Genomic DNA, 12,844 nt, shown 5'->3' with positions numbered 1-12,844 from the left:
TCTCCTGTGTTATCGTCTAGGATTTTGCTAGTTTTGCATTTTGCATTTAGTTCTGTCATTCATTTTGAGTTAATTTTTGTGAAATGTGTAAGGTTTGTGTCTAGATTCATTTTTTTTGCCTGTAGATTCACAGTTGTCCCAGCACCATTTGATGAAGAAGCTATGTTTGTTCCATAGTATTGCCTTTGTTCCTTTGTCAAAGGTTAGTTGACTGTATTTATGTGGGTCTGTAACTGGACCCTTTATCCTCTCCCATTGATCTATTTGTCTTTTCTCTTGTCTTTTGTCTTGATTACTGTAACTTTATAGTAAGTCTTGAAGTCAGGTAGTGTCATTCCTCCAACATGATTCTTCTCCTTTAACATTGTGTTGACTATTCTAGGTCTTTGAAGGAATATTGTTTACCTTTGCCTAAAAACAGGTATGTGACGGGTTACATTTCTGAAACTTTCAGGTGCCTCTTTCATACCATAGAAATAACATCTAATAATCTTCCTGTGAGGTGACTAGTCTCGCTTCCTCCCTCTGTCCTTGTTTCTCTGTCAGTATTTCATCTACTCAGAAACATTTATCAAGTGTCTAGTTGGCACCATGTACTGACATTAAATGGAAAGACCCAGTCCCCAGTCTGTGTGGAACAGGAGAGGTGCTGACAACAGTGCAGGGTCACCCGGGTGACGTGCTTGCAGAGCTGGGAGAGGGGTTCACTAACTGGATGAAAGGATTTGGGAAGCTTTTACAAAAGGACATACATTTCAACAGGGCTCTGAAGGATGAGTAGATGATGATTGTCCAAATGGAGAAGGATGGGCAAGGGCATTCAGACAGATGAAACAGGAAGGGGGTGGTATTGGGAAGCACAGTAAACTTATTACAACTCAAGTATATGCTGTGTGGTGAGACATGAAATGAAAAAGAAAGTAATTCTGGGTGGATCATGAAGAATCTGGTGTACTGTATCAGGAGTTTGAAGTTTTTCCTGATTAGGGTTATTGGATATTTTGTTTTTTTGAGATAAAATTCACATAACATGGTATTCACTATTTTAAGCACGTTAAAGTATACAATTCAGTTGTTTTTACTATGTATGCAAAGTTGTGCAACCATTCCCACTATCTAATTTCATAACATGAGCAGTCTTTCCCCCTCCCCTTGTCTCCCAGCCTCTGGCAACCACTAATCTACTTTCTGTCTCTATGGATTTGCCTGTTCTTGGACATTTCATATGAATAGATTCATACAATATGTGGCCTTTTGTGTCTTGAGTTACTTCACTTAGCATAATATTTTCAGAGTTCATCCGTGTTGTAGCAATGTATCAATACCTTGTTCCTTTTAATGGCTAAATAATATTCCATCGTATGGAATAAACATTTTGTTTAGCCATTCATAAGTTGATGGACGTTTGGACTGTTTCCTCTTTTTTGGTTATTACGAATGATGGTGCTCTTCATGCTCAAGTTTCCTTGTGAACACATATTCTCAGTTCTCTTGGGTATATACCTAGAAGTGGAATTGCTGGGTCAGATGATAACTCCATATTTAACGTTTGAGGAACTGCTGAACTCTTCCAAGTCATTGGAGATTTTTAAGCCGGAGCAAAACAGACTCAGGTTCTGTTTTAACATCACACACTTGAGGACAGTGTTTTCTTTTGAGCCTGGGTATTTCTAGTGCTGTTGCCTTGTCTTCCTAGTTCAAGGCATCACAGTCCACAGCAGTGAAACCTATTGGGCTCTTTACAATTCCACTGGTGTGATTGCTACAGAGGAATCTGTACCCAATAGCGTAGAATGGGACAGAAAGAAGTGCTGTCAGGGTATTCATGCTCTCTCTCTAGGATGTGTTGTAGAGAGTGAGTTTTTCTATTTTAAAGAGAACGCTTGATTGAATTATAAGCTATTATTAGGGAGTTTATCGTACATATAAACTGTACTTCGATTCCCTGTAATTTGTTGTAATTAATGCAGGAGTTCAAGAGCAGAAAGTAAGGATCAGGTTGGGGCATGCTTTTCTCTTTTACAACACCTGGCTATTATTGGCCTTTTTTCACTAGCATTAAGGCCCGTGTGTGTTTGTGTGCATTTAAACAAACATTATCCTTTTCAGGAAAGAATTGCAATCCTTTGACTCACTGAAACTTAAGGAGTCTCAGTAAGAAGTTAGGTGTCTCTGGCAAAATAGGATATTGATCAGCGAATGTTGAAAACCTCTGGAACTGAAGTTCTGCCAGGACAATCTTGTCTGTATGTGTTTGAGTGTATGCACATGTTTGTATTTTCACGTACGCATGTGTGTTGGCTTGTGGTGTAAAAAAGGCAAAAAGAAAACCTTCTCCTTTTAAGGTTCTCTTTGTGGAGTTCTGGTTTTAGCCTTTTCCTTTCGTTTCTTCCTCCCTGTTGGTTTATTTCAGTTTTGCATAGTTGCAGAAACGCTGACTTTGTCAGCTGCTTGATGATGCAGAGTATTAATTGACTGTCAATTGAACATTCATTAAATAGAAAAGATTTCAGATAGTGCATGGCTCAGGAACCAAACACATTATTATACCCGAATAATCACACACTGAAATCTTCTCGGGGGCTTTGAGGACAGAGGGGCCGAGGGAGGCAAGCCTTCCCGTTTGTCTGGTTCCATGCCCGCGTATGTACTGTTTATCTGGTCCTGGCAGGTGGAGAGCAGGGTGGGCCACCCTGTCCCTTATCTGGATTTACAGCTGTGAACACTCTTTGAAATGGCTGGAATGTGCTGTTTCTCTTGTGTTGGTACCTCTGTCAATCTAAGAGTTAAAATTATGCTCTTTGCCAACCTGTGTCCCAGAATTCTAGGACAGCTTGTCCCCAGCATCCCCCCACCTCCCACGTTTGTCTTTTATGGTAGAAAGCTTGTACATTTATTTCTTAGTTGCCCAATATAATGCTGACCAGAAAGCAATGCGAGCATTTTGGTACCTACTGCACTGTCCTGGGAGAACTGGGTTTCCAGTACATTCTAGCAAGACTCTTCTGATATTGCTGATTGTAAAGGGAGTTTTCTAGTGAGGAAAGGACATTTTAAGTCTTACCCTTTTCTTGATAATAACAATGACAAAACAATCTGGTTTCTCTCTCTGGTCCTCCCACCCAAGTAGTTTTATGGAAAAGCTTCACAGACTGAGGAGTTTAAGGATGGTACTGATGTGCTCCCTCTCTCTAAATTGTCACATCCCTACTGACCATGCACATGGGAAGAGATAAGAGGGTTTGCCTGACCTTGAACTGTAGAGGAGGGAAAGGCAGATGTAGCTGTCTGACAGCAGCAGTGACACTGCAGGTCCACAGTTAGAGCATACAGAGTGCTTCCACTCACCTGTTTTTAACTACGAAAGAGCGTTTTCTTTCTGTCTCAGATATCCTTGGGCAGTGGGGGTAAAAGAGATCAATGCATGGGTGGTATGTGCCGATCAGACAGCTTCAAGTGTTATTAATATCTTAGTAGGGTGAAGTCTGGGTAACTTCACTAACAGAGTGAAGTCTGGGTAACTTTTTTATTTTATTTTATTTTATTTATTTATTTATATTTTTTGCGGTACGCGGGCCTCTCACTGCTGCGGCCTCTCCCACTGCGGAGCATAGGCTCCAGATGCGCAGGCTCAGCGGCCATGGCTCACGGGCCCAGCCACTCCACGGCATGTGGGACCTTCCCGGACCAGGGCATGAACCCGTGTTCCCCGCATCAGCAGGCGGACTCTCAACCACTGCGCCACCAGGGAAGCCCAAGTCTGAGTAACTTTTAATGATCCATAATATAGAAGTATCTTTACTCAAAGCAAGGCAGTAAAGCCTGTGTGTTGCTGATGATGAACTGCTGTTTACTTTTTAAAAAATGTTGCATTTGGCAACATATACATTTAAGGGCCCAGTTTGCACCGGCTTCTGCGTACAGCCTCTCCTTCTAGGTAGGAGCCTATTAATTGGAGACCCCGATCTCTAGATTTTACTTTTATCCCTCTATGCGTCTTATGAAGTTGTCAATGAGTCATTAGAATGCATAACTCAGTCTCCTTTGCCTGCCTTCTACCTTCGGGAGGAAAGTGAAATATCCCAGAGGCTGCTGCTGGGAGAAAAAACAGATCTGAAAAATCCAAGGGCCAAAGTATGAAACATGTCATATAATATGTTTTTACAGAAAAGCTTCTATGTCAATGCTTGTCTCATATGCTGTGGCACAGATGAGGGAGGGGAGGGCAGCTTGGTTGTGGAAGCCCTTCCTTAGAAGCATTGGGATCATGAAAATCACCCAGCAGTGGTGTATTTTCACTTCTATTTTTAGACTTCAGTGAAATTGATGACTTGCCTACAATGGCTGGGAATCCCATCCCACTCTCATCACCTCTGAGGTTGCCATGCAGAAAAGGAGCTCCAGGCTCTGGTCTGTGTGGTCCTGCCTTCAAGGAGCAGTGTTACCTTGGGCAAGTCATTCTCCTTCCTCAACAGAGTTTTCTTCTCTAGAAACAGAAGAGCTGGGCGTGAGTTTTCGAAATCCTTCCCTTATTAAGTAGCTTACACTAAGTCATGCTGCACTAGTATATGACCTCCACCTCTCTGTGGCTTTCAGAGCCAAAGGCTCATTTCTTGCTACCTTACATGTGTGCTGTGTCCATTGCCTTCTTTCCCCGGTGGTCAGGCTAACCAGGCAGCAGTGCTACCTGGACACTGCAGGTCTCAGGGCAGAGGGAAGCAGAGCTGGGAACCAGGCACGGGCTTGGAAGGCTTCTGCTTGGGATTGGCATGTGTCACTCCCTCCTCCGTTTCACTGATCCCGAAGCTAGTCTCAGAGTTGATTCGGCTGTGATGCTCTGGGAGGGGAGGCCCCATGGATAGTGGCAGCATTCAGAGCAGTGATGGTGGCCTACCATCCTCCTGTCTCCACCATCCTGTGATTTAGGCTGAGTTATTATGTTGAGCCCTTGGGTAGAAGCATGACCAAAATCACATCTTAAAGTTTTCAGATTTTCATGGCTATTCCCTATTTGAGGCATTTCTGCTGAACTGGACTTGGAATGAATATTTCACGTGTGAGAGGGGTGGGAGGAATATTTTAAAAGCAGCACGTACTCGGCCTCTGGGTTCTCTTGCCTTATTTGTGGTTCTGTGGCAGTACAGTCCATACTTTCCAGAATACCGTGTGGAATTTCTCAATCTGAGAAGTATTAACAGACCTGCATGTGAAATATACTTGCATAAGTGCTTAGATAAAGCCCTCATATGTAAATTAAAATAAGAGATGAAAGATCTTAGCAGCACATCTGTAAACATTAAGGATAATGTAATGGGGAGTAATTTTGAAAGAGTCCTTTGATACCACTGAATGCAGGCTTTACTGATTTAATTCAGTGTGGCTTTTTTTTTTTTTTTTGCGGTACGTGGGCCTTTCACTGCTGTGGCCTCTCCCGTTGCGGAGCACAGGCTCCGGACGCGCAGGCTCAGCGGCCATGGCTCACGGGCCCAGCCATTCCGCGGCATGTGGGGTCTTCCCGGACCGGGGCACGAACCCGCGTCCCCTGCATCGGCAGGCGGACTCCCAACCACTGCGCCACCAGGGAAGCCCCAGTGTGGCATTTTTTTTAACCTTTCTTTTCAAAATCTTAGGGGGAGGAAAGAACATGGAGAAGTCACATATTTTCTTGAGTTTGGATAGAAGTATTCCAGATAGATGAGACCTCTAGGGATGGGTTTATAGTGTCTGTCAGTTCCCAAGTGTGACGTTTAATAGCACCAATTATCAGGAAGCCTTTACTGCTTCACCCAGAGAAACTTGCATTCAATCCATAAATTAATCTCTGGAGATTCAAAACAAAACAAAAAACTGAAAATAGAAATGTTACCCTTGTTCAATAAGCATAATTATGTTCACCAATTCTTAGAGGGAGAGCAAAATCTTCACCTAAAGCCATTCATTGGACCTCAGCAGTCAGATGGACTATTTCCAGGTCTTTGAATATAAAAAATATTTAAAAGCTTTCCTTGTGGGTTTGGGTTTTCAAAGAGGATCCCTTTGGAAAGTTGGCAAATACTTACTTTCCTGGCACAAGGATTGGTTTTTTTCTTTTCCCCTCCACCCAAAGCTATGACAGGGTGGAGTGGAGTATACTTCCATGAAATTGCATGTTTCCAGAATAGGATTCAGTGTTATATTTTACTGCTGTTAGAATTGAATCTCTAATCAAAAATAAGCAAAAACCAAACATTCTAGAAATAGAATTTCAGCTCATATTCTCTAATTTGGTCTTCATATAGGATAGAATTATTATATCTTATAAAAGTACCTTTTGAGCAGAAATGTAGCAAACAATCAATTAGCACAGTGGTTCAGATTCCATTCCTGTTTCTGTGATCTCATGTAGTGACATCCACAGTCTCAAATGGCAATCACACCATATCATTAACGCTGTTCAGATTCTCTCGTAGTCTGGATAGCTTGCAGGCAGGGGCATTGCATTCTTCAGCTCCTTGGTTTTGCTTACCAGCACAAGCCTACATTTAACCTAAATGACTGGGAACAATCCTGGTGTTCCTTGCTAGTGGATTGGGACTCGCTGTTGCCTAGCGTGGGATGGATCTATAATAGATGGAACCTGCTTGTACATTGTATAGAAGTGATAATTGTGGATGAAAGTTGGGATCAGCAGCGTAAGAAAACTATAACTATTGTTTTGCTGGGTGCTGTGGGTTATATTTCCCAAGGTCTCAGCTAATCGTTTTTGCCTCCAAGGTGACGTGTACAAGGCCCTAGCTGTGGCAGATAATGCTAGGATAACACCTTTTAAGATGCTTTTCTCGTTGGTTCTTAAACATTAAACCCTTAAATACTGCACTGGAGAGAGAAACGTGACAGCGGTGGCCCGAGAGATGATGAGCCATCCCTGCGGGGCAGACTGTCTTAGCCTTCTCCAGGATGTCCTCGGCGTCTAGCCGACTTAGACGTACAGGAAGTGCTTAATGAATAGTCGTTAATGTCCATGTGTCTCCTGGGCTTGGAGAGCAGAAAATGAGTCGAAACAACTCCAGATACGAAGGAGTGAATGCATGTAGAAGAATTTCAAACACTGTTTGAATAGGACGGACGAGTAGGCAAACGTTACCATCCTTTCCCACCTTGAAATTGTGTCTTCTGGTTTGTCTGGGTTTTTGGGTTTGGTGCGTGTTGTTCTTGCTGTTGTTTTTAGAATCCCACTGTACCTTTCTTTAATAAACACTAACATTCCTTCCTATTGTGAGATTTTGTTTTTTTAGTCCTTTGGTTGTTTTTTTTTTGTTTTTATTAACAAAAAAATTAAACATCCTTTAATTTTTCTGAAGAAAGACACAGAGGGCTCCTCTGGCCATAGGATGATGTTAACACTTTTCGTCATCCCTCTTTTCTTCTTATTCCCCCAGTTTTGAAAGTATGGTCTTCAGATTCTAAGTGGCTCTTCTTCAAAGACCTATCTGCTTTCACAGTGAACTCTTGGTACTTAAAAGGTCTTTGATGACTAAGGACCCCCTTGCTTGCCTGGGTTTCTACAAGAAGGTGTTCTCCTTTTTGAGAACTGGCTAGGTTATAAACATAAAAGATCTTCCCTGGGCTTCCCTGGTGGCGCAGTGGTTGAGAGTCCGCCAGCCGATGCAGGGGACACGGGTTCGTGCCCCGGTCCGGGAGGATCCCACATGCCGTGGAGCTGCTGGGCCCGTGAGCCATGGCCGCTGAGCCTGTGCGTCCGGAGCCTGTGCTCCGCAACGGGAGGGGCCATGGCAGTGAGAGGCCTGCGTACTGGGAAAAAAAAAAAAAAAGATCTTCCCTGAATGGCTCCCGGGCAATTCCTAAAATCTCTTGAAGGAAAAGTTTCCTCACGTGAATGAGTGGACCTTTTACTGTTTCCTGGAGAACTGGCCCAGAGGCACAAGACAGGTGCCAGAGGAAAACCAAGAACCAGGCTGGGGACAGGGAAAGAGCATGGCGGTGGGTGCTGAGGACAAACCATGAAGGAAGATGGAGGATGCAACAGAAAACATGTGCTGTAGCTTTGCATGAGAAGAAGGCTTCTGAAGCCTGTGTTTCCCTCTTAGTTTAGGTTTTACTGAGCTTTCTCCTAGGAGATGAACTAATAGTGTGCATTATTAGGTTATGTTTTTAGGCATAAATCTGTTATTTAAGTAAGGCTATAAAAGCCCTGAGCTTTGCTTGGACTTGATAGGGTGCACACTCCTTGAAGCAAAGGTGCTAGTGTAAAGCATTTCTGTTGGAGCTCTTGGTTTGCTGAATGAAACCATGGAACCTGCGATCCTTGGCGCTTGCCATGTGCAGGCTGGCTGTCTCTTTCCCCTTGAGATGGGAGACATTCAGGCACACAGCAGGCACGTGGATCATGGGAATGCATGGGACCACCCTTCTGTGATGGTAACTCACCTGGTGTGAAACATTTGAAAAACATGCCAGAGCTTGGGGACTTGACCTCAGTGAACAGGGGAAAAAAGGAAGCCAGAGGGGAACATGGCATATTTTAACTGCAGCAATTCAGGTTTCTTTAGTCTTCAATACTTTGATTCACTCTCATGCCGTTTCTTTTAATTCGTTTACAATTATTGCTTCAAAATGTTTTCATTTACTCTGATTCTCTCCTATGAAGAATGAAGAGGCAGGTCATGACTTCCCCTTTTCCCTCTATCATATATTATTGCCAGAAACTCCCTCAACAAAGAAAAAAAATACACACACACACACACACACACACACACACACACACAAAGGTGGTACCTTCAACTTCACAGGATTTTTCAAAGTATCCTATCTAGTATTAGCTCCAATTGTGCACATTCAGAAACAGCAGAGCTGCCACTTCATTACCAACAAAAGATGGTTAATCACAGGGTCTTATATGAAACCTCTGTTCCTATTTGTTGGGATTTAGAATCCACGATGCCTCTAACCAGCTAAGGATATAATGACTAGGTGAGGTCAGGGCAGTGTCCACTGAGCTCAGAGTGGTGAGTGGACACAAAGGTTTTCTACAGGTACCAGGGACTTGTCTCTGAAAAGCAGTGAAGGTACCTGTTATGTACATTAATCGATTTAGTCAACTGATATTGACAAGTAGTCAAATGATTGATTCGATACTGGACGCTGTAAAATGATTTTGAATACTTTAGGTGAAAGATAGAATGGTGGTAGGAAAAATAGGTTGTTTTTCTATTAGACATTAAGTTTGAGTAAAAAAAACTTTAGATAACGCCGAGCGTTGGTCCTTCTAATTTGAGTGTAGGTTTTCCCACCAGAGACAGACCTGGTTGTCTTTACCTTGTCCCATAAACCCAAGAGTAGAGAAGTAGAGACTATTTTGTCGAGCCTGATTCTTCTGTTCACATAGGTATTGGATTGATATGTGGTGATGTCCATGATATCAAGGTAGAGGCAGCAATAATTAGCTCTCAGGGCTGATTGCCTCTCTCCACGAGAGCTGGGCTTTGGGTCACTCCTGAGCTCCCTTGATTGACATGCCAAAATTTTGAAGAAGTACAGAATTATGGTTACCAGGAGCAAAAAGGTGGTTAGCATTTGCCAAGAATTAATGCCTAAAAAGTGTGACTGTTCTAGAGGTAGCTGTGTTCTAAGAGTATGGTCAGAGGAAGTGGAGTCCTGGGATGTAAAGGTTTGGGGTGAGGAGATTTCTAAGTGCGATTTTACTGGCGAGGAAACAATAACGCTGTATTAGTTTCTAGAACAGTGGTCCAGTCTGAGGTTGATGTTGTGTATGGTCACATTCTGTCCGTCTGAACTTTGCTGCTTGGAGGACGTACTTTGGGTTGGAAGGCTCCGTATCACATTTGATTAGATTTTTTGTGAGTCACAGACGTGGAGGGTGAGCCTGGCCCTGAAAAGCTTTATCCTGTCCATTAGCAGAATTCTCAATGATTTGGCCTATCTGTCTTCTACTCTCCCAAGCCTTGGGGTTTAAGAAATGGTGTGTTTCCAGAAGTTTTTCAGGAGTGCACACACTGTTGAATATGGCTTTGGCAGCTGTGCTGTTGTGGTTGTCGAAGTGTGGAAGAGCGTTTTCGTTCTTGGTCTCTTGTTATGAAGAGCTGGTTCTTATCAGTAGTTCATCCTGCCGGCCCACAGTGAAATGATGTGATGAGAACGCTCTCAAACTCAGAGTGAACGGGACGTGGCACCTGCCACATCAAACAAAGATAAACACAGGCAGAGGTCACTTTCCATCTTCTATAGACCTGACCTTTATTGACATCACCTGTGTATCCTGCTGTGTACATAAGGTTTCACATCCAGAGGCATCGATGTCGTGGGAATGTATTCCAAGTATGTGTTTTTAAGGTTATTTGTTCTTCTGTTTCCATGAACAGATATCAGTATTACCTGCAAGTCAAAAAAGACGTGCTTGAAGGGCGGTTGCGATGTACGCTGGAACAGGTGATCCGACTGGCGGGCTTAGCTGTGCAAGGTAAGAGAGTGGGGACCGGTGTGTGACAGTCCGTCTTCTGTTGGATGTTGGTGTCGCTGGCCTCTCAGAGGGAAAAGTTAAATTTACTTAAACGATCCCTTAGTAACTCTCACTTTTCATTTCAAGGTATCTTACATTAAAAATGCAGAGAGAGTGATTTTTAGAGGCAGGATGTTGGATTTCTCAAAGCTGTGTGCAAATTGCTCATGCTTGTATAATTTTAGTTTTATTTGAAGAAACAGCAGCCTTCATCCTGCCTCTAAGTAAAGCTACATTGCAGGGTTGGTGGAACATTTTCTTAGAATTTTGTCACTGCCCAACATGGTCATATCTTGTGGCTTGACGCTATGACTGTGTGACTTTCACATCAGTGTCAAGTGTGAGAGCTTAAAACATTGTAGTGTAATTTATTCCGACACAGTTAAAGAGAGAAATTTAAAATGCAAGATTGTAATGTGGAACAACAAATGTGTGTTAGAGTACCTTTATCTTTCAACTTGTCCTACTTAGATTGATCAGACACCTATGTTTTTATCTTCTCTAAATCGTTACACATATTTACGTAACACACCATGTGAGTTTTTACATATCTTTATACATTACTCTTTATTGAGGGGTAGCTTCATTGTCTTTAGTCATGTTGAAAACAAGATAAAAGTATAATTTTTAAAGAGAGGCAAGTTTCCCTTGTAGTCATGATTTTCTTTAAAATCAGGTACCGTCCAAATGCAAGCCTGCCAGCCGCCAAGTCCTTGCTGTGTGGATTGTTGTAGAAGCTGAGAACTGAACTTCTTATCTGTAACTGCACTGAAGTTAAACCTTTTGGGTTTGAAATGTCTAAAGAGGCAGCCTTTCCTTGATAACTTTCATTTTGGGGATATTAGCGGGTTAGCGACTTTTGTTGGACGTATGATTCTTAGTAGGTAGCTTCTCCTGTTCCCCTGTGGATTGGAAGTACGCAAAATATGTTGTATCTCATCTGTTCACCTAACACTGGAAAGGGAAGGAGCAATGCCCAGAACGATATAACGAAACCATCCGTGGTTATAAATGAAAAATCATTAAAACAGTGGAGAAGACACCCTTAATTGGGGAGAAGAGAGAGAAGATCAATGGGTCCCTCATCTTCATCTTGGGTCTTTCTCCTTTAAAATGCTTCCTTTTCACTCACTCTCTTTTTTTCCCTCTCACTCTTTAATCGTTGGGCTCATTACAGGCATCCTGGATATTGGAGGACCCTAGTGATAGCTTTCAGGCTGAAGAAGTTGGTGAACTTACTCTGGGTTCCCTTTTCCTTGGGTCCTTGAAGCTCGCTGTTCAGTCTGATGAAACCTCCTCTAGCTATAATATTTGTAAAATAATTTTTCTGAGAACCCTCATTGGGCAGTTAGAAAGCCACATCAACAGAGATAAAAGTTGTGATGAAATATGACAACAGATAACTGACCTTGGAATTAGGCAGAGCCTACGATCTTTGGTGTTCCTGAGTGCCTCACCTTGTTAATTAGTTATGTGCTGAGTTTGTAGGTGCATCTTTGCCTTCTTGGTAACGGCCTTCTGTGTGGATCCCCTCACTCTCTAGTTCTTGTTACCTAAAAGATACCTGAATCCATTTCTACCTGATGCTAAACATTTTACATGAAATTAAAATTTCATGCTGCTTTGAGTTGTTTTTTTTTTTTGAGAGCAAGTAGGATTCGAAGCAAGACATTTATAGATTTATGATAGAGGCGCACTGTATTCATTTTACATGTGCTCAAACTTACAACTGTGAGATAAAAGTAGGAGAAAACAGAACTTTGGGCATCTTATAACATGTGGAGTTGTTTAAGAGGTATAAAATTTGCAAGGATGCTTGCCAAGGGTGATTTACAGTGGGAATTTCCAGCTGCAAATATATGAAGAGATGCAGATGGGTTTGTCTCTTCAGTTCTCTAAATTAACCTTGAGTTAAAAAGTCCCCTTGGCATGGGCTTCCGTGGTGGCACAGTGGTTGAGAGTCCGCCTGCCGATGCAGGGGACACGGGTTCGTGCCCCGGTCCGGGAGGATCCCACATGCCGCGGAGCGGCTGGGCCCGTGAGCCGTGGCCGCTGAGCCTGCGCGTCCGGAGCCTGTGCTCCGCATCGGGAGAGGCCATAACAGTGAGAGGCCCGCGTACCGCAAAAAAAAAAAAAAAAGTCTCCTTGGCAGATATGTGTTGGTGAATATTTAATAAAAAGATAAATATAGATTTAAGTTTTTAAAATAGCTTAGGAATCACTTTCAAATTTCCCCATTCTTTCTAGAAAATTATGTAGCAGTGCTCACGAGCTTATATTTACATTATTGCTATGTGAAAGTGGTAGTAACATCAAACCCATCTTGGC

General features: G+C 42.7%; 1 protein-coding gene across 6 annotated transcripts in view; it reads left to right on the top strand.

Moving 5' to 3' along the window:
* Nucleotides 1-12,844, top strand: part of PTPN14 (protein tyrosine phosphatase non-receptor type 14) — a 167,511-nt gene that overhangs the window by 106,152 nt on the left and 48,515 nt on the right. For all 6 annotated transcript variants that reach the window (XM_027082974.1, XM_027082973.1, XM_027082976.1 and 3 more), the window contains one exon: nt 10,380-10,477. In XM_027082974.1, the coding sequence (XP_026938775.1) occupies nt 10,380-10,477 (98 nt within the window). The remainder of the gene's footprint in view (nt 1-10,379; nt 10,478-12,844) is intronic.

Source organism: Aethalodelphis obliquidens, unplaced genomic scaffold, assembly GCF_003676395.1.
Source record: "Aethalodelphis obliquidens isolate GAN/ISIS:26980383/991018 unplaced genomic scaffold, ASM367639v1 scaffold48, whole genome shotgun sequence".
NCBI classification, from domain to species: Eukaryota; Metazoa; Chordata; class Mammalia; order Artiodactyla; family Delphinidae; genus Aethalodelphis; species Aethalodelphis obliquidens.
This window is presented reverse-complemented; position numbering and strand designations above follow the sequence as displayed.